Source organism: Astyanax mexicanus, chromosome 19 (assembly GCF_023375975.1).
Source record: "Astyanax mexicanus isolate ESR-SI-001 chromosome 19, AstMex3_surface, whole genome shotgun sequence".
In the NCBI taxonomy this organism is placed as follows: domain Eukaryota; kingdom Metazoa; phylum Chordata; class Actinopteri; order Characiformes; family Acestrorhamphidae; genus Astyanax; species Astyanax mexicanus.
This window is the reverse complement of record NC_064426.1, coordinates 43,592,296-43,615,432: the sequence shown is the minus strand read 5'-3', so window position 1 is coordinate 43,615,432 and position 23,137 is coordinate 43,592,296. Positions and strand designations below refer to the sequence as shown.

The window sequence follows — 23,137 nt, the reverse complement described above, 5'->3', positions numbered from 1 at the left end:
CCATCCATCCACATCCTATTAGGAACCTCTACAGCTCCATGCTGAGACACATCCATCCATCCATCCATCTATCTATTTATCTATCTATCTAGAACTTCTATAACTCCATGCTGAGATATCTATCCATCCATCCTATTAGGAACCTCCACAACCCCATGCTGAGATGTCTAAGCTCAAATATTACCCATATCAGTATTATATATTGCAATAATGTATTGTTCCTGATAACGTTTATCTTTCCTCTGGGTGCAGATGTGTATCAGATAAGGAGTGTAATCTGTGTTCAGTTCAACAGATCTTCATAGTATCTTCTGTTCTCCTTTCTCTTCAGATCTCGCCTCTAAACACAACTTTCCTCCCGGTGGCCGAACCCACCGACCAAGATCCTTACTCTATAATTACTCTACCACTCTCTGAAAGGAAATACATCAGAACACAAACACATATTAAATATTAATATCCTCCCAGATGTGGAGGTCTGACCTCAGGGCTGTAGAGCAGCTCCTCAGACTCCTCATATACAGCAGCATCTTCAGCATCATCACTCAGATCAGTCTAGTTCTGAGTTCTGAATCTGTCCTGTATTAAATTATTATTATTTAATCCGCAGGTTATGAATCAGATTCACTCACCCAGTTTGAGGAGCCAGCCCTCTCGGTCGGGGTTGAAGAAGGTGTGGGTGAGGTCGTTCCCGTCATCCTCAGGGATTTTAAACGGCTCGTTCTTAATGCTCTCGTACAGATTCTGCAGAAACACCAGCAGAGTTCAATACAAAACATCAATAAATCATCAATTAATCAATATTCTATAGAGATATACTGAATAATCCTATACTGTACAGTATATACCCCAGGTATCCATCCATTTATCTATAAATCTAATTATCTACTGATCTATTTATGTATAAAAACATCCATCTATTCATCCATCCGTCACTTATCAATATATTCATCCATCCATCACTTATCAATATATTCATCCATCCATCACTTATCAATATATTCATCCATCCATCACTTATCAATATATTCATCCATCCGTCACTTATCAATATATTCATCCATCCGTCACTTATCAATCTATTCATCCATCCATCACTTATCAATATATTCATCCATCCATCACTTATCAATATATTCATCCATCCATCCATCACTTATCAATCTATTCATCCATCCATCCATCACTTATCAATCTATTTATCTATCCATCCATCACTTATCAATCTATTCATTCATCCGTCACTTATCAATATATTCATCCATCCATCACTTATCAATATATTCATCCATCCATCACTTATCAATATATTCATCCATCCATCACTTATCAATCTATTCATCCATCCATCACTTATCAATATATTCATCCATCCATCCATCACTTATCAATCTATTCATCCATCCATCACTTATCAATCTATTCATCCATCCATCACTTATCAATATATTCATCCATCCATCCATCACTTATCAATATATTCATCCATCCGTCACTTATCAATCTATTCATCCATCCATCACTTATCAATATATTCATCCATCCATCCATCACTTATCAATCTATTCATCCATCCATCACTTATCAATATATTCATCCATCCATCACTTATCAATATATTCATCCATCCATCACTTATCAATATATTCATCCATCCATCACTTATCAATATATTCATCCATCCATCCATCACTTATCAATCTATTCATCCATCCGTCACTTATCAATCTATTCATCCATCCGTCACTTATCAATCTATTCATCCATCCGTCACTTATCAATCTATTCATCCATCCGTCACTTATCAATCTATTCATCCATCCGTCACTTATCAATCTATTCATCCATCCATCCATCACTTATCAATCTATTCATCCATCCATCCATCACTTATCAATCTATTTATCTATCCATTGATCAATATATTTATCTACCCATTTATCTATCTATTTATCAATTTATTTATCCACCCATCACATATCAATCTATTTATCTATCCATTTATCAACATTTATCCATCCTTCTATTTATTAATCTATTTATCTATTCATCTATCTGTCTATTTATTTATCAATCTTTTTTATCTATGCATCCACTAATCTATTTATCTATCAATTTATTCATTTATTTATTCCTCCATCCAATCTCTCATCTATTTATCAATCTTTTTATCCATCCCTCCAACCACTTATCTATTTATCCACCTATCCCTTCATCTATTTATTTATTTATACATCATCCATCCATCCTTCCACAGTATGCACATATAACTGATGTTTTAAGAGAAAACCAAAGCAGATGTCACAGTATAAAAATGCTCATTTTAAACTATATATATATATATATATATATATATTTTTTATTTTATTTGAATACAGACAGTATGAACTCAATATATCTTTGTCTGCTCAACTTCATGTAATTTATTATTTATTACTATTATTAATATCATTATTATGATAATTTAATTTTAAGTAATGTTGAGTGCATAAAAGTCTGGACAGGGCATTTTGGGGTTGGTAATGAGGTGAAAACATATTTTAGGTTCAAGTAAATTTACAAAAATACTGGTGGTAACTATAATTATAATAATTGATAATTTTAGTAAGAGTGTGAGAGTGACGGACCCTGAGCAGCTCCTCAGGCAGGTCTCCTCCGTCGTTGATTCCTCTGTTCATGGAGATGAAGCGCTCCACCGCGGGCTTGTCTTTAACGTTGGGGTTGTGGAGGCTGGTGTTTAGCATGATGATGGCGAAGGAGAGGATGTAGCACGTATCTGCAGAACAAACACACAGCATAGAAAACCTTATTATTATTATTATAATTTAACACATGGTGCACTATTCTCAGTGCAGCAGTGACACTGATGTGTTTAAAACGTGCCAAACACTGAGAGAATTATGCGAGACAGGATGTTCAGGTCAACATATCTACATCTTTGTGTGTGTGTGTGTGTGTGTGTGTATCAGGCTGACACAGCAGCACTGTATATAGTCTGTGTCTCTCAGCAGAAAGCATGAATAATGTAGTTCAATCTGTTCAACAATGAGACAACCAGCCATGAACACTGACACACACACACACACACACACACACACACACACACACACACACACACACACACACACACACACACATACACACACACTATATATATATATATATATATATATATATATATATATATATATATTGTTCCAGGAAAAATGGTGATAAACTGTCATTTTAAAGTTATTTTATGCTACCAATAAATAAATAAATAAATAAATAAATAAATAAATAAATATACTCTAATATTCAAATTCTGTATTATATTTATACACATCATTTCCCATTGTGGGATTAATAAAACAAAGATAATATAATATAATCTATAATATGATAGGAAAAGAAAATGCAATAACATCCTATTAAACAGAGATGCACTCTGCTATATATGATATACAGCTCTGGGGGGGAAAAAATAAGAGAGCGCTTTATTTTTGCACCAGGAGTAAAGCAGCATAAAGTTACCCAAAAGCAGTGTGTAAGACTGGTGGAGGAGGAGAACATGATGCCAAGATGCATGAAAATAAAACTGTGATTAAAAACCATCAGGGTTATTCCACCAAATATTGATTATTTCTGAACTCTTAAAACTTTATGAATATAAACTTGTTTTCTTTGCATTATTTGAGGTCTGAAAGTTCTGCATCTTTTTTTGTTATTTTAGTCATTTCTCATTTTCTGTAAATAAATGCTCTAAATGAGAATATTTTTATTTGTAATTTGGGAGAAATGTTGTCTGTAGTTTATAGAATAAAACAACTATGTTCATTTTACTCAAACATAAACCTATAAATAGCAAAATCAGAGAAACTGATTCAGATACTGAAGTGATCTCTTCATTTTTTACAGAGCTGTATGTACAATAAACTAAACTGTGTCCTGTTTGTTAAATCTCACCGGTGGACTGGAAGACTCCTGGGTTGCACTGGCAGTAGCGCTGAGCGAACGCCTCCATCATTCTATCGATTTTCTGCGCCTCGCCCGGCAGCCTGAAGCTCCACAGAAACTGCCTGAACACACCAAACACACACATCCATCAGATCAGCGCACAGACAGGGGTGTGGAACGTGTGTTTATATAGATATATTTCATCATTAAAACAAGTAAAAACTAATAATTAATCCTTAATCCCTTTAGCAGACCATGGCCTGTATAAGGGCTACAGGTAAAAGCTGATACAAAACCCTTCATTTTTTCTCTAATATAAGTTAAATATTTTATTTACATTCTGAGCAATTTAGAGATTTTTCTTAAAGACACTTAGAGAAGCTGCCTTCTGATCACTCTCTACTTTACTTAGTTAATGATTTCAGATCAGTTTTAAGGGGAACTCAAATTCTACAAGTAAAAAGAAGAAAAAGAAACTAGATAACCATTACTAAATGAAATATTTGGACGACATGAACTGTTTCATTGCTATTCACTAAAATATTGATTTTAAAATTAAGGTAAACTAAGATTTTATGATTTTTATTTGTTATATTTTGACAGCTTTTACAGATTTATATTCTAATACTACAAAAAAAAAAAAAAAAAAAAGATTTTCACTAACGTTTCTAATCAAAACATGAAACCTTCAAAACTTAATGCTTGAATAAAAATCCTTAAAGGAGCACTCCGGTGTAAAATGGATTTTTGTTCTAGTAAAACATGATAAAGAGTACTAACCTTTGTTAAATAGCCCACCTCCACTCTCCCGCAGCTTTCTGAGATCCGGAAATTTTGTGCTCTCTTTACAACGGGCGCTCCAGGCCCTTATTTTGCCCCAATAAATCACTTTTTACACCGTTATTCAGCTCAAAGTAGCTCCACACCTCATTGATAGAATCCAGAGAGCACAGACAATAAAAAAGAAGCAATAAGAAAAATAAAAGTGCACAAAAAGTTTATTAAAAAACACTTTTAACACCTTGTAGCATAGCCTAATCTCCGTACGGAGATTATGTTACGCTATGGGATGTAAACAATGGTTTTTAAAAAGCTACTTGTGCAGTTTTCAAGTTATTAATGCCTCATTTTAAATGTCAGGGCTCTCCGGATTCTTAAAAGTACAAAATTTCTGGATCTCAGAAAGCTGCAGGAGAGCGGAGGTGTGCTATTCCACAAAGGTAAGAACTTTTTTATCATGTTTTACTACAGTAAAAGTTCAATAAACACTGGAGTTCTCCTTTAAGATATAGCTGTGTAATGCCAAGTAGAAAACAAACAAACAAAAGAAAAAGCTGGTCTGGAGTTAAACACATAGATTTTATGTGTATTTGTGGAAGATTATCTCCATTAAAATTCTTCACCTGAGAGCTTGGACCAGGTTCAGGTCTGTGAACTCGTGTAGCTCCACGAAAGCGTGCAGAACCTGGATGTTGAAATCATCCCTGTTAAAGAAAAATCAAATAAAACGTTATTTTTTTCTGTGCTAGTAATCCTACATTTATATTTTTCAATAGAAATCAGCATATAAACATTATTCTGGTATTTATTGTAAGAAGGGGCGGGGCTACAGTTATTCTTCTTCTTATTATTATTATTATTTTTAATTATTATTAATATTCCACCCTTAGAGCTCTGACTACACTTTTGATTTCTGCTATAATGTTCTGTATAATGTGTGTAAATGTGTGTGTAGATCAGTGCAGATATATGGAGTAAAATCTGCTGCAGGATAAGAAACACTAAAAAGACAAAGAGAGAAAAGGATGAGCTCAGAATAACGCAGCTCCTTTATCTAAACCATGACATCAGATCTGACCCCGCCCACGCTGACGCCGCCGTTTCTCCCGGGGGATTGTGGGAAACCACAATACAGCTCTCAGTGATCAGCTCTCCTCTCTCACTGACCCATCTGCCTTACTGTCCACTCGCCCATCAACACTGCAGCCAATCAGCTCCTGCATTCAGTAACACTGACCCCTCCCACCACTACCATCCACCCAATCATCTCTACATCCATCCCTCCATCAAATCATCCATTCCTCTATCCATATATACATCCATCCATAATCCTCTCACGACAGATCAGCTACAATACACTGATACCGATCTCTCCATTTACTGACCTCACCGAAAAGAGAGAGGGAGAGAGATAGAAAGAGAGAGAGAGAGAGACAGAGAAAGAGTGAGAAAGAAAGAGATAGGAAGAGAGAAAAAAGAGTACGAGAAAAAGAGAAAGAGAGAGGGGAAGAGAGCGAGAAAGACGAAGAGAGCAAGGAAGAGAAAAAAGAAGAGAAAGAAAATGAAAGAGCGAGAAAGCAATAAAAAGACAAAGAGAGAGAAAGAAAAAACAGGGAGAGATAGAGAGACAGAAAGACACAGAGAGAGAGGAAGAGAGAGAGAGAGAGAGAGAGAGAGAGAGGAAGAGAGAGAAAACGAGGAAGAGAACGAGGAAGAGAGAGTGGGGGGGGAGAGAGAGAGGTAGGGAGAGAAAAAGAACAAAAGAAAGAAGTAGAAAGGACAAAAGAGAGAGCGAATCAAGGAGAAAAAGGGTAGAGACATCTTATGTATCTTTCCCTTCTATTAATTTAACTTTAATGTGCTTTTATGACTTTTATGAATTTTACTTCCTTTATTGATCACTCAATCTTTTAATCTTACAATTATTTTTCTCTCTAGTCTGTTTATTTATTTATTTATTTGATTTATTACTATTATTAGAGAGAAGGAGTTGGATTGTAAGAGATAGACACACAAGCTCTACTGGTTAATTATTAGAGTTTCTTAGTCATTTTAGCAGCTGACCATGCTAACCCAACAACAAACAGCTAAAACCTAAAATTAAAAACAGTAGCTGTCCACTGGTCTACGATTTTTATTTAATTTTAGAAAGTAGAAACACTTCAACCACAGACGCAGCTCCCTCCTGTGTAAAGTGAATGTGAATGTAAGTTAAACGAAGCTTCAGAACCTGAACTAGTATTTAAGTCTACAGTTCGTGTGGATTCAGTGGGTGTTGGCTGAAATGAGACGCCTGAAAAAGTATTTAATATCTCATTGTTTGTTCTGATATTGCAGAAATCCAGACTGATTAATCAGTTCAGAGGGAAATAGAACACAGATGGAGACGAGATTAACTGAGCAATCCAACACCATCCAGAGAGAGGGAGAGAGAGAGAGAGAACACTGCAGAAAACCACCTCCACTACAGATAGACCATATTTATTATATTAATATATCATATTACAGATATTTCTATATCACTCTGAATCCTGTAGTTAGGACTTGGGATGTACAATATTGAATGATTTCTCTCATTCCTAAAATTAGTGATTCAGTATGACCTAATATTAATAATGCATTATAATGTAATATATTGAGCTGGTCGCTATGTAACGCTCACCTCTCTCCGAGGTAATCCCCTATGGCTGTTTTATTCAGTCCCTCCCCCTTATACAGGAACTGGGCGATGTCATCGCTGGTGTTCTTCAGAAGGTCATTTTCAATCAGGAACTGGATCCCCTGGAGAAACACCCACACACAATTCAGCATATAATCAATACAGCGGATATCACAGCCACGTTCATATGAGATATAGGAGTAATAAATAATGGAGTAATGCAGCAATGGAGTTATGAAGTAAAGTAAAGACGTAATAAAGTTATAAAGTAATAAACTACTGCAGTAATGGAGTAATGAAGTATTGAAGTTATTAAATAATAAAGGAATGCGGTTATGGAGTAATGCAGTAAGAGTGTAATGCAGTAATGGAGTAGTGTAGTAATAGAGTAATGAAGTAGTAGTGCAGTAATGCAGTAGTAGTGCAGTAATGGAGTAATGCAGTAATAGAGTAATGAAGTAGTAGTGCAGTAATGCAGTAGTAGTGCAGTAATGGAGTAATGCAGTAATGGAGTAATGAAGTAGTAGTGCAGTAATGCAGTAGTAGTGCAGTAATGGAGTAATGCAGTAATAGAGTAATGAAGTAGTAGTGCAGTAATGCAGTTATGGAGTTATGGAGTAATGCAATAATAAAGTAATGGAGTAATGGAGTTATAGAGTAACGCAGTAAGGGAGCAATGGAGAAATGGGCTAATGCAGTAAGAGTGTAATGCAGTAATTGAGTTGTGTAGTAATGCAGTAATGCAGTAATGGAGTAATGAAGTAGTAGTGCAGTAATGGAGTAATAATTAATGAAGTAGTGCAGTAATGGAGTAATAGATTAATGAAGTAGTGCAGTAATGGAGTAATAGATTAATGAAGTAGTGCAGTAATGGAGTAATAGATTAATGAAGTAGTGCAGTAATGGAGTAATAGATTAATGAAGAAGTAGTGCAGTAATGGAGTAATAGATTAATGAAGTAGTGCAGTAATGGAGTAATAGATTAATGAAGAAGTAGTGCAGTAATGGAGTAATATATTAATGAAGTAGTGCAGTAATGGAGTAATAGATTAATGAAGTAGTGCAGTAATGGAGTAATGCAGTAATGGAGTTATGGAGTAATGGGCTAATGCAGTAATAGCGTAATGCAGTTATGGAGTAATGGGCTGATGCGGTAATGCAGTACTAAAGTAACGCAGTACTAAAGTAATGCAATAATTCAGTAATGGGGTACTGGAGGGAGTCGTTACCTTCTTGGGGTCCATGTTGAACTTCTTGCGACCCATGGCCACCTGCTTATTCCTCTGCATATTCTTCCTACAGGAGGATAACAAAGTTTGTCTGTTAGCACGGACAACTCCAGCCAGACGCTGCCAGCCATCATTATAGGCTAGTTTAGGCTAGGCAAGAAAAGACAGTGAGAGTTTAGAGCCATCCTCAAAGGCCCAAAAGTGGCAGCCCCCCACACACAGGTGTAAACATTGTCCAGCTCTAATGTAAATGGACATAAATAAATGCTAAGGCTAAGCTAACTCAGCTAACATTACTATACTAGTCCTGTACAGCTCTACAGTATCAGAATCATTTCTGCTGCTGAACAGTCAGTGATTTATATTAAACGTGCTGTTGTAGTGAACAGTGGTGAGCTGGGTGAACTCTTACCTCTCCTCAGTGGACCCCAGGTTCTCGATCTCACTGGTGACCTCGGCTATCTCATCCTTTAATCTCTGTGAGGAGGAGGAGAGGAACCGAGGGGTTAACACAGAGCAGCACCAGGGAGCAAATCACCACTAACACTTATTATTAGGGGCGTTAAAGTATCACAATGTTTTATTTTACAGTTTAATATAGTAAAAACAACACCGTAGATATTTAATGATTAGATAGCAGTGTAATATATATTTTAATAGATATTGTGTGCTGTTATATATTGCTATATATTGAATAGTAACTCCTGTATGATGATCTGTAGGTTGGATGATGATGGTGGTGATGACGAGTGTGCTTGGAATGAAGGGGTGTGGTGGTGCAGAGGATGGAAATAGCAGCTAACTGACCACAAACATACACACACACACACACACACATATACACACACACACACACACATATACACACATATACACACATATACACACAAATACACACAAATACACACACACATGCAAACCTAGACCATGAGGCCCTGCTCCACTAATGCTTTGCAGTGTATCTCAGAGTATCTCAACAGAAGTTGAGATATTTATTTCTATATTTATTTAAAAGGTGTCCTTATATATTGTGTCTTTGTGACCTGATGCAACATAATTTCATTCTGCAATGCTTCTTTGATGTGGTGTTGAATGATAATAACTGATAATGAGTCTGAATCTAAATGCGTGTGTACTGTATATTTCACACTATACGGTGCACCAGATTATAAGACACATTATGCTACACTAGTAAGGAACATGGGTGTCACCATTTCCCTTCTAATTCAGCAGATCTCGCCTGGGTGAGGGGGGGGGGGGTGTTTTTTATAGCTAAGTAATGCGCTGGATGTTTATTTGGGTGAGTAAAGCTTTTCCGTTTATTTACAGTAAGCTTAGATTTCCAGAATTTCACTAAGGCTGGGTGCAGCAGCATTAGCATTAGCAGCTAACCACTAGTGGTTATTACTAATGCTGCTCCAGCAGTGCTAGTTGGAGCAAGCAGCTACAGACTACAGACCGATAACTCTCGCCTCTGAACAACAGTGAAAGAGCTAGCGCTAAGCACGGTTAATGGCTAATGCTAATACTGCTACAGCTTTGGTGCTGAAACTCCTGTATAATTTTGTACTTTTCTCATTTATTCATGACTTATTTACCAGATACAGTGCAGACAAGATCAGATCATAAATCTGGTGGTATTATTTAAATAATAAATGTTCTATATGCAAGGTGACACTGAATTTAATGAATTAAATGATCAGATTTTGCTCTTTTTCTCTGCTGTTCTATGGTTACAGTTCAGCAGCTGTTATTCAGTTCTTCTGGAGGCCTTAGCTCAATCACACCACCATCACAACACATTCCACCCTCACAACACATTCCTCAGATACTTCTCTCCACAAACAAAAGCAGAGCCTGTAACAGAAGACCTTCAGCCGCGAGGAGGAGGTGTGGCAGGAGGTTTAGGACAGACAGAAGAACATTAGCTTAGCGTATCTGTGCTACAGAAACACAGAACGGACTGGTGGGTCTGAAGGTCAGAGATATTTAGCTTTTCCTAGGATTTAAACTCAATATAATACATATATATAAATATATATGATTTAGTTCTAGTTGAGTAACAAGTCTGATCAGATTCGGTCCTGCTGGGGTTTAGAAGATTTCAGAGCGTCTGAGTCAGACTGATTCACTTCCTCAGTGTTCGGATGTTAGTGGGAAATCAGTTCACTGAGTTCACTAGAGTTTTCTGCTGCCAATACTAGCTCCACTTCATACAGTATATACTGACTATCAGACTGATTTAAGCTCAATTTAGGCTTTTTTCTCGATTGCATGACATCACAGAGTTCAGTAGCTCCTCCATTTCCACTCACTGTTGTGTTTTTAACATGGATCTCCGTGGAAAACGTGGCACGCCCAAAGTGTACAGTAATTACGGTGCGCAGCAGTGGACAAATATCTATTTTATTAAAGGCGAGGAGACGAAACTCAGAGATGTGCGTCTGGACGGGACTAAAATTACCGGAGGAGCACGGAGTTCAGAGAAAAACAGTAGATAATTCAGCCTGTAATTTTCTCAGAGGACGTCTGAGAAAAACACCTACATGATCGTTCTGGACGGGAATAAAATCACAGAGGATAAAAACTAAAAAAAAAACATAAAAGAGGAAATTACACCAGAACCCCCTGAGAAACTAATCCTGTACAGATAGGGCTTATGAAGCACTGCAATCTATAATATGGATATGAAAGGACATTTTTAGACTTTAGTCTCTAGTTTAGACAAGTGTTGTCTGGTATACTGATACTAGTAAAATATTTCAATACTTAATCATTAAAAACGGTACAATACCTCATTTATTTAGGATTATTCTAATTTTCTGAGACACAGATTTTTGGGTTTTTAAACTCCTAACATTTTTCAGAGTCTTCACATTTTGAACTAAACTACGAAAACATAAAGTAACTTTTCAATGATATTCTATTTTTTTGATTTGCACTAATATATGTGTAGAAAGATCTAGAAAGAAACTTTTTCATTAGTTAAAACAGCAGTGTTATATTCTGAGGCTGGGTTTACTTTATTTTATTTTGCTTTATTTGTCAGCTTTCAGTTCTATAGTATAATACAGTGTCTGAGGAGAGCTCTGTGTCGTCTCTGAGTTTCCCTGAGGCTGTGTTAATGTTTACTCCAGCTCAGAGCCTCCTATCAACACATGGACTTCTAGAATCATTGATTCCAATCTGCACTCGAATCCTGAACCGATTTACTCAATGAGTCTTTACACTTAACCCATCCTATGCCTTAAGTTCCTTAAAGCGTTTAAACACCACACAGATCACATGCTATTCATATTCACAAAATATTAGCAGATTTTTAAAAGTCTTAAAGTTTAAGTGTCTCCCAGCTTTTAAATGCTTTATTTTCCCGATCAAATACCTAACATACAGAGCACTCATAAACCTGCAGATAAAGGCCTGAAATAATTACACTATCTGTCTCTAATGGAGACGGAGGAGATAAATGTTTAATGGTAAAGTATGTGGAAATGTAGAGCGAGACAAAGAAGGCCAGACTAATGTCTAGACGGAGAGATCGGCATCACTGATAAACTGGGAGATTACAGTAGGAGCAGGAGGACACTTACAGCCCATAGACAGTGTATATTTAAGGCAGATAAAAAAGAAGGAATGTAAGATTGCTAAAAAAAAAATGGAATTATATTTATATTAGAGGGGTAAATGGTGCAAGAAAAGTATCAATAATATTTTGTGATTAAAAATAAATAAATAAAAAATCCATTCCAAAAATACAAGAGAAATATCAGCATTTCATTTTTTTTAAATGATTTAAATCATTGTTTTTTTATTTATTTTACTCATATATTTTTTATTTTATTTCATTTTTTTCTTTTTATAAAAAAAAATAATTATGACTTTAATCCTTACTTAAAAAATGAAATGAAACGTATTTCTCTTGTATTTTTCGGGATGTTTTTTTCCCCTCATTTTTATTGAAGAATCAATCCAAGAAAAAACACAGGGACTACAAAAACTTTATTCTTCCTAACTTCAGTATGCTCTCTACATCCATACATCTCAGACAGATGTATTTGGGATGAATTTAAAAATAATTAAATAGTGTAAGTGGGCTGAAAAACAGACTTGAGTCTGTTTTACTGTATTATAATAAATCAGCTTGGTTTTGATGCTTTTTACATTAGAATGCGTTACTTTTAATGTTTTATTTTAAATAGTTATAGAGAGATTTAATCCATATTTTAGTGTAAATATAATCATGCTACCTTCTGATTTCAGCAGTAGCAATGAAATATTTACATCACTTATATAACAGCTAATACATCAGTTAAAACCTTAAGGCGTTTAGAATTTTTAGAATAATTGCATGAGTTAGCGCTGATAGCACGAGTTTAAACATACAAATAAACACTGTAAACTGTCTAATAGCCAGCTGCCTAATCCCCAATCCCCTAATGCCCCAATCAGTAATGGTACAGTAGAATTATCTCTACACTGAGTAGAGTTATTAAATACTGAACAGTAGCTGGAGATCTGGTACCTGAATGTCCTCCAGCAGCTCCTGCTTGCGGCGGCGGATGTTCTCCAGCTCCTGCTGCTCCTCAGGGGTGAGGTCGTCTGGAACTGAGGAGAAACGAGAGAGAGAGACAGAGAACCGTAAGAAACCCTACAAAAACAGGCTAAACTAACATTACAAAACTCTGGACTAGTGCTGGACGATATGGCCAAAATTTATATTACGATATATTTCTTAAATTTCGGTCGATACGTTATAACTTCGATATCGATATAAATACTTTGAAGGCCTCAGAAAACTGCTAAGAATCCCTACAATGCCTTCAGCTTGCACTGCAAATTTAAATTATTATATAACTGTGTATTTGCACTTTTTGTATGGCTGGCATCAGATACCCTCATTATATGCACGCACATCCATCCATCCATCCATCCATCCATCTATCCATCTATCCATCTATCCATCGGAAATCTGGACCAGAGCCTAGCCTAGCCATTTTAACCTAGCCTTACCTAGCCTAGCCTATCTGGCTACATGCCTATGTGATTACGTACACAGTCCAGTCAGAACATTATGACCACATCTTTGTTTTTACACTCAGCTTCAACGGTCATACAGGAAACTTTGAACGTGAGCAAATATTTTGTCCTCTTACCACTCAGGAACACTACTACTTTCAGTTTAGTGCATTTTTGGCACTATAACATGCACCGGATTATAAAGCGCATTATGCAACACTAGTAAGGAACATGGGTGTCGCCATGTTTTCCTTCTAATTCAGCAGGTCTTTCCGCTGCGGGTTGGGGGGGGGGGGGGAGGTTAACTAAATTAAGTAAAGCTAAGCTAATTAAGTAAAACTGTAATTCTTTAAAAGTCAAACGAGCGCTGGGTGTTAATCTGCGCAGATTTCTCCCCTGAAAACTGTTTATTTTTATTTACATTAAGCTTAGTACGATTTGCTGGTAATGCTAACACTGCTCCAGCAGTGCTAGCCAGCCTACAGACTGATAATACTCACTCCTAAATGGTGTAAGAGCTAGCTCTTAGAGCGGTTAGCAGCTAATGCTAATACTTTTCCAGTGCTGATGCTGGAGAACAAATAAATGTATATATATATATATATAAAAAATAATAATAATAAAAAGGATTGCAAAACGGTCATACCATAATAGCATATTTATAATTCTGTTAAATTTTGTTATTCTGTTAAGGCTAAATATGAATCTGTTTAAAGTAGCAGTCTGAAAAAACACTGCAATTGCTAAAAAATTGGGCCTGTTTCTCTGCGTTTTTGCCACTTTAGCACAAATTTGGCTATTTGTGACATACACTTTTTTATATGTTTTATATGTCTAGATAGCATACAGTTGTTTAAAGGTTATAGCATGATAAGGGAAATGTAAACTCACTACAGATATATTTAACTAGGTGTTTGAGGTTAAGCTGTGATAAAAACTTTAAAATCTTCCCTGGTGGGGCGTTTTGGTGGATTTAAGACAAGTTTTACCTGAACTCCAAAGCAAAATCTGGCAACCCTGGTGGCTCACAGTTAGTTCGGCTGTCTGTTGCTCAGTAGCGAGACTAAAAATCATGTTTACTCAAAATCATGATGCATTGTGGGAGTTTACAGTGCCTCAAAATCACGTTTTAATTCCACTTTATGATTCAAACACTAGCCGACATTCTTAATAGTGCCCCAAAACCTAAATGGGGAGTTTTTCAGTAACAGCATCGACTCTTTGTAGAAACTGCAGCAGTGCAGAAGTTCATACATGGCTCTGTCCTTTCAGTGGCCCTCTCTAGTTAATCTCCACCAATGACCCCATATCCTCTACCCACACTGAACAAAGGGCAGATCTGGGGTCAGAGGTGGTCCAGCTATGGGGTCATACCCTCAGGAGGAGGGGATGGATTATAAAGCAGCAGCTCTGAGAGACGAGGGGACAAAGGAGGGACGCTGGATCACCGGTATAATATCAATTATATCCTACAGGCTCTTTAAAGAGTAACTAAACCTCCCCTCTTCAGCTTAAATTTGAAAAAAATGCCGAAAAAAAAATGGGAGAAGTAGTTTGGGATGGGGCACTGGGTGATGTATGGGTTTAGGGGCGGGGTAGAAGGGAGAGCTGATTGGGCTGAGCTACAGCAGCAGCAGTGTGACACTAATAGCAGTAAGACAAAGACGGTAGGACATCACCAGGGGGCGCTATTATCGATTAACTGATTTGATTATTTTGAGTGTCCTTGTATCAAAGTATCTACAATACCTTCTGCGTCTCACTACCGCCACTATCAGAGGCACACTGCTTAGCCTAATCAGCTCTCCCTCCTGCCCCACCCCTAAACCCATACATCACCAAAGTACACAGAAACATCATCCATGCCTATAGCATAGTTGAATTTGAGAGGGCGCTGCAGAGGCGGAAACGACTGCAAAAATAATAAGCATTTTTTGAAAGGTTAGGAAAACATTTACATCATTTTGTGGTTTAAGGTTTAGTGCATATTTAAACAGACAAAAAAATACCATAAAACATTGTAAAACTATTTTAGGGCTATATTGTCCACCCCTACTTTCAATTCTAATACATGATATGTCTGACAGATCTATAAACAGCTTCCAAAGCTCACAAACTCTGTGGCTCAATTTTTCACACTACTTTTACAAAGGTGTAATAGACACTTTTACACAGCAAAACACAGTCATACCAAGATACATTAACTGTCAAAATAGAACATCAAGCGAGTTAAAAGTGAGTTCTCCTGCTTTTAGCATCGACTTCCATGTCTTTAAGTGGTGCATGTAATATTAACAGGTTCCTAAAGCAGATGCTGGCAAAGAACCCGGATTCTTCAGGTTCTGGAGTTGCCAGATTAAGCCTTTACTCCCTCCTGATATATTGTATTACATGCAGCCTCACAAAAGAACAGAAAACATAACATAACATAACACTAGGGGGCAAGTCTTATCATATTGTACGTGATAATAACGCCACAATTTCAACACGATAAACAAAACTCAAAAACATGATAAACTTTAGTTTTAAGGCAGATTTTTTTTGTTTTATGTTTAAATTAATTTTTGTCTTCACTTATTTTTTTATATAGAATCAAGTTACCGTATAGAAAATAGACAAACATTATTATTATGTATGAAAGACGTATTTATACTACATTAACCTTTAATATTTATTTAGTTACAGTAGTATCTTCTTAAAATTAAAAATGTCAATGTTTCTTAACATTGCCAACAATATCGTTATCTCACTAATCCCCTGCAGTATCGTGATATTACTTTAGGTGCGTATCGCCCGGCCGTGGCGGACTCTCTCTCTGAGTGTGTGTGGGTTATTATGGGAGTTATTTCAGTAGCTCTGGTGGTGCTGATGGACCACAGGCTGGGCCGGGATGAGAGAGATGTCCTGTGGTCGGGCCGCTGAAGACTCTCTGGCACGACCGTCTGCAGTTATTCATAGATATCTCAGAATGGAACCGATTCTGCGGGTCAGGAGATACTGCTCAACATCTAACCTAAACATCTAAAGAGTGTTTCACATACAGAAGCAGGCAGGCAGGTAGCTGGAAAACATCACGGCTACTTTTAAACCTTTTTTATTTGGTCTAAACTGAAGTATCAGGTGTGAAAGTGGCTGGAAACCACAGTCTGAACCAAAAAAAACCTAAATCTGCTCTCAATCTGAATCAGCTGAATCATGGTCCGGCTGGTTTCAGTGGTGTGGTTTCAGTTCTGCCTTTATTCAGAACTGAATTACACAAAGTTTATAGAGTCCGTCCAAAATCTCACCTTGTGTTCTCAGCTTAATTACTCAGGAATCCCTTCACACATAAACATAATCCATATATGGTTAGAAAGGGCGGAGCTTACTCTTTCTAAAAATAGTGATCACATCCCAGTGCAGTAAAGCTAAATCTACAAGAAACCCATTGAGAAAAACACCTAAAAAGAGTGTTATAAGACCTGAAAGAGGAACTGACAAGTTCCTCTTTTAGGTCAAGAAAACGTACTTATATCTACATTCTAAACACACTCAACACACAACGGTGAGAAGCGGCAGCCAATCGCAGACAGCTTACTCTCAACCAGAAATACCGTGCACCTGAAGGAGCCAACCCAGCACAGAGTGCAAATCCAATTTCTAATTTTTAATACAATTTCTTTGGGCAATTTAGAATCCATGAACTAGGACACAAATGACACTTGACCAACAGTTTGTCCCAAGTAAGATGATTTTTAGAAACCTGTAAAAAAAAAAAAAAAAAAAGAGGTTTAGGTTAAATATTATAGTCGAAAATCCCGGACTCTGAGTGGTCCAGTGGTCTAAGGCGCTGCCTGGTCATGCAGGTTGCCATCAGCTGTCAGAGCCCTGAGAAAGCACAATCATCCTTGCTCTCTCTGGGTGGGTACAGTAGATGGCGCTTTTTCTTTCCTCTCATCACTCCTAGGGTGATAAGGATCAGCACAAGGCTGCGTCTGTGAGCTGATGTATCAGAACCGAGTCGTTGTGCTGCTTTCCTCCGAGCGGAAATGCTACATTATCAGCAGCAGCTCAAAAAGAGGCGGAGTTTGACTTCACATGTGTAGGAGGAGGCATGTGCTAGTCTTATATACACACACTACATCACTTTATGATGGTGAAGTTGCATTTTTGATATTACTGTTTACCTCCTTCCTGTTTGGTATTACCGCAAAAACAAGCATTTTGCAAGTCAGCTTTTAAATGTTTAGTCTAAACATAAGAAAAAGAACCCTGTATATAGAGGAAAGATTAGAGCAGGTTTCAGTATGGTTAGGCATTCTGTGCAGCGTGTGAAAAAAGGATGTGGCATCAGTTCAAGTAAATGATGAACTTCTAATGTATTCATGTGTTTCGATGAAGGAAATTCCCTGAACACAAGTTCTGCAAATTCTGCCTTTTTACCTTCTACCCTTTCACATCTACAAACATCAGTCACTGTGCAGAACTCAATATCGTAACATAGTTTGTGATACATTACATTTATGGAAAAGTCTGAAAAGTCAGATTTACATTGCGTATATTTTTTGTATATATTTACGTATATAAATTTAGTGATATTTTACAGCATCTATTAATGTTACCGAAGAGGATAAAATACTCCTAAATAATGAAAACCAGGAATTATGTATTTATTGGTGTCAGTTTCACACACGTTAACAACCAATATTCTTCACCACAGGTTTATTAACCCTATTCATTAGATTATAGCGCCACCATGTGAAGTAATGAAGCAGTTACTTTAAGTCAGTAACATTGTGGGCCCTATTGTACAGTCTGTGCAAGGTGCTTTGTGATCCCGCACTGTTAAAATAGCGTCAGAGTTTAGGAATATATTGACACTGATGGGTGTGGTGGTCTGGTGCATTCAGGTAAATATCTGGCGTGTTTCTATCTTTGCAGTGAGAAATGCAGGTGCGCCACTGACTGATTAAAACCCTGACAACAGTCTACAGTCAGCCATCCAATCGTATCTTAGCCATGCACATGTACATCCCTGCTCACTATACACACAAATAAACGCATTACAGTGCAAATCCAGCTCTTACATCAATAATAAACAGAATAAAGAATAAAATAACACTGCTGTGAACTCTGTCAGTTTCCTCCACAAAAGTGCTGCGCTGTTAAGATACGAACGTGGCAAAGTCAGAGCGCACCTGGCTCTTAAAGAGAATGATGAGCAAGTGACACTGGTTTATTTCACGTTACGCCTAAAATGAACCACACCCATGATTGAAATTGTAATTACAACATTCTGAAGAGGCTTTTAATTTGAAGCAACAAGGTGTACTGTTTGCGCCCTCATGAAACCAAACACACACCGATGTGCCCTAAATCAAGCTGCACAATATGCAAATTAACTGGTGCGTGATAGATCACTAAAATAGGGTTTCCAGTCCTCAGAACCTCAGAACACCCACTCTGCTGTACTGGTCCTGTTCATCCTCTGTATCTCTGCCAGCAGCTTTACGAGTGACCCGGTCGTCCATCATTCAGCGCAGGACTACAACCTGCCCTCTGACCTCTAACCTCTCGCACTTGGACTGACCTGACTCATAAGAGCAGAACCAGACATGATCACAGACCCCGAGGTCCCGGTCCGGCACGAGGCAGCAGGACAGCCCCGTCTGTAACGGCAGGATGGCCGCAGGGGGCTCGACCTGCCCGGCTACAGGAAGACTGAGCTCAGTGTTGGACAGGGGAAGCGTGGGCCCGGCTGGCGGAGGAATACGGGCGGTGGGCGGATCGGTGGGCGGATCACAGACCGGATCACAGAACGGATCACATCACATCACCTCCTACTACAGCTTCAATGGCATTATTGAACATATACAGAATAATTCCTTTATCTCTGAACTCTCACACTGTTTTTTATCTTAAAACAGTCAAACCTTTAAACCAGGAATTCTCCTTTCTAGGAATTTCTATTTTGTGATCCTTTTTCTCTTAGAAACAACAATTCATCAAAAAAAAAAAAAGAACAGAACAGAAGAGCTCCTTCACTTCCCACTCGGCCCTGTAACATTACCTACTGTAAAAGAAAAGAATGCCTTAATCCTCCTACTGTGTTCAGACTGTGTTTAAATCGAAACTAAATCCAATTCCAAAAGCGACCAGATTTATCTCTAAAAAATATAGATAATTTAATAAAACAATTTCTGCTACTTGAACAGAACCAGCTTAAGCTTTTAATAGGCCTTTAATAGACAAGTGTAGATGATACAAAACCTCCACTTAATCATTACTTATCAGTAATGTTTAAAAATTGACTTTTCAGACTATAATTTTTTAACAAAAGGTTTGGAGTACAGAACATGTTTGATTTGTATAAAAAAAATACTGTTTTTAAAATGAAGTTCAGGAAAGTGCTGATTTTATGATCGTTATTCATTTTATTTTGACAGTTTTACAGATTTACTTAATTAAAAAATATATATAATTTACAGTAACGTTTCTAACAAAATATTCGAAATCTCAGGCAGAAAATTTACAAAAATCCTACTTGTTAAGGGCTTAAAGTATGGACATACTTTCTCATTCAGTAGTTTTAATTTATTTATTTTTACCTACATAGTAAATGAATAGTAAAGTGATCTATCAGATTATAAAGAAACACATAAAGAATCATGTAGTAACTTAAAAACAGTGTTAAACAAACCAAAATACTCTGTAAAGCATTTAGGTGCTCTTATCTGGGGAACTGTTTGTTAACTTTTAGTGGTTTCTGAGGCTGAAAACTCATTTCCTGTGGCGGTCCTGATGAGTGCCAATTTCATCATCATGATAATGTTTTTGCTTGTCTTTTTTTGCGACTGCAAGGATACTTTTTTGAATGCTCTTGAAATCGACTTTCAGATTGACTGACTTTTATTTCGTAAAATCATATTTTACCTTTTCTTTATTTTGTTGAGTATTTTTTTCTTCTCATAATCTGAATTAGAACATTACTCAAATATTCACTATTCACTGTGTACCTGTAACTCTACCTCTTCACATTACAAGAGCTCAGCTCTCGTTACTATCCTAGTCCTGTAAAGCTCTCTAGTATCTTTCAGCCAGACAGCAGACAGGTACCGAAGAGATAGTAAACACAGTAATCACTTTAATACTCATTTAATTTAAAGTATTTATGAACACACAAATGGAAGATTCGTGTTCATTTTTGTGAGTTTTCCCTGCAAACTTTACTTATTTTTTGCTCAGATCAGATTTGTCTATCTTGACGGTTCACATTCACTGTAAATGTAAGTGATCTGTATCTGTGTGTAATGTGAACGAATCTGTTCCTGAATCGTCTCACATGCTGCACATTGATACCTGTATAAACGCCTCCTTCTTCACCAACAACAAAACCCTCATATTAGAGAGACGAGAGACTCGTAGCTTTATGAAGGGAAATGGATGAGTTAGCAGCTCATATGTGGAGCATCTTTTGCTGGAGTGGAGAGTAAACAGCTGCTCTGAAGTTCATGCTCAGCTCCAGGAGGTGAAAAAATGGACTGGTGGTTTGCTTTTGCTGTTTTTTTTGCAGCTATAGCTGCACAGCTGCACCAAGAGATACAGTGTGAGTACGAGAGAAGAGAAGCACGTAGCACTAATGCTAATGCATAAAATGTGACCGTTCACATTCATGTCGCATGATACTTATCTGATTTAGGACCAGATATGAAAGTGACTCAAATGTGAACGTAGCCTTATAGTACTCTATTCCTTCAATCTGGGACTAAACTGAATCTAACCAGAAACCTTTAACAACAAACCCATCTGCACAGAATCACAGTAAACTATGTAAACAGTAAACATGTGGTAGATAATGAGTGCAGGTCAGACTGCTACAGCCAGTCTCAGTTTACAGCTCCGTCATAAACTCACAACCAGCCGGCTTCACGTTTCTCTATTTAACACCCCAACCTGACCCCGAGAAGAGTAAATAAACACTATAAACACACACACACACGGTAATCTTAGGGAATTCACATTAAAACGCAAAGCGCAGTGAGGTTTGAAGCTAACAGCCAAGATCTAGGGGCGGGACGAAATATTAATATTGCAATATATTGCATTGATATATTGCACCCACAATACATTACCGATATGTTGCATCAATAACGCAGCTACTCTCTCAACTAAGGGTGGGACAAAATATCAACATGGCGATATATCGTATCACTATGGTTTGCATATCATTATCGATACGTGGGTCAAATATTTTGATATTTTATTAAGACATAGCCACTCTAGACTTCATAAGCCACGCCCCCTGCTTTATTATTCAACATAGTGGCGCTATAATCAAATGAACACAGTTAATAAACCTGCGGTGAAGAATATTAGATGTTAAATTGTGTGAATCTGACACCAATAAATGCATAATTCCTTATATTTGATTATTTAGGAGTATTTTATCCTCTTCAGTACTACAGATGCTGTGAAGTACGGTAAAGAATAGTTTTGGAGGGTTACTCCCTTCAGTCTCTCCTCTTTAGCAGGTAAAATACATGATCTATAGGGTTTAAAAGTTTAAGGATGCCCATGATTAACTGCTTTTTACTTGAATAAATGCATAATTCCTGTTTTTTGTTTATTTGGGAGTAGGGGTGGGCGATAAGGCTCTAAAATAATATCACGATATTTCAGGGTATTTTTGTGATAACGATATACTTGGTGATATAGGAAAACTAAAATAATTAATTAATTTCAGGAATATAGTATAATAGTATAACAGAATAATAATCATAATGTGGCAAAATAAATAATATAGCATAAAATAATATAATGCAGCAAATAATATTGCAGAATATTTAGTGCATGCATATAAACTGCAAACTAAAACAATTATACACTAAATACACCTAAAGCTTCACAGTAAATAATAGACTACTTTTAAGACAGAACAGCCCTATTATCACGATATGGATTTTTAATATCATGATATTTCTGTGTCACGATATATTGTATATGATATAATATTGCCCACCCCTATTTGGGAGTTTTAGACAATTGTAGACTCACAGTATCGTGATATCATCATATCGTGAGATACCAGCTAGCTACCAGTAAACGCTGGGTCGTGACAGAAGCACACAGATAAAGTTAAGCAACATCTTGAAGATCATCCAGAGGTCCAACAACAAAAGAACCAACAGAATTAGTTTTCTCACAGAAACTGACCTCCTTCCTTCTGATCTCCAGCCAATCCAGGCTCTTCTCAAACTAGCCTGCTAGTCCTGCTATTTCCGTCAGCGCTGAGAGGCTCGATTACAGACACGGTGTGTCAGCTAGTCCAGAGAAACGCCGACGGGAAAGCATCCAGCATGCTGCAGAACCAATGGGCAAAACTCACGGGATGGGGAACACAAGAGAACGCAGGAAAACCGGGAACAGGGAGGCCTGACAGCACCACGAGCTGCCACTCACCAACACAGAGCCGGCACACTGCTCCCCACCATCTGGAGTCATCCCTCTCTCTCCCTCTCTTTCTCTCTCTCTCTCTCTA

The 23,137-nt window shown here is 37.2% G+C and overlaps 1 protein-coding gene across 4 annotated transcripts in view; it reads right to left on the bottom strand.

Annotated features, from left to right (window-relative positions):
* Positions 1–23,137, bottom strand: part of cyth1a (cytohesin 1a) — a 90,540-nt gene that overhangs the window by 16,564 nt on the left and 50,839 nt on the right. For 2 of the 4 annotated variants that reach the window (XM_049468137.1, XM_049468136.1), the window contains exons 2-9: positions 13,127–13,209; positions 9,017–9,081; positions 8,605–8,671; positions 7,379–7,497; positions 5,340–5,420; positions 3,946–4,058; positions 2,628–2,776; positions 632–744 (exon numbers count right to left, since the gene is read on the bottom strand). In XM_049468137.1, coding sequence (XP_049324094.1) covers positions 632–744; positions 2,628–2,776; positions 3,946–4,058; positions 5,340–5,420; positions 7,379–7,497; positions 8,605–8,671; positions 9,017–9,081; positions 13,127–13,209 — 790 coding nt within the window. Of the gene's footprint in view, positions 1–631; positions 745–2,627; positions 2,777–3,945; positions 4,059–5,339; positions 5,421–7,378; positions 7,498–8,604; positions 8,672–9,016; positions 9,082–13,126; positions 13,210–22,812; positions 23,045–23,137 lie in introns of those variants that run through there. The other 2 variants (XM_049468138.1, XM_049468135.1) reach the window with 2 other exon arrangements.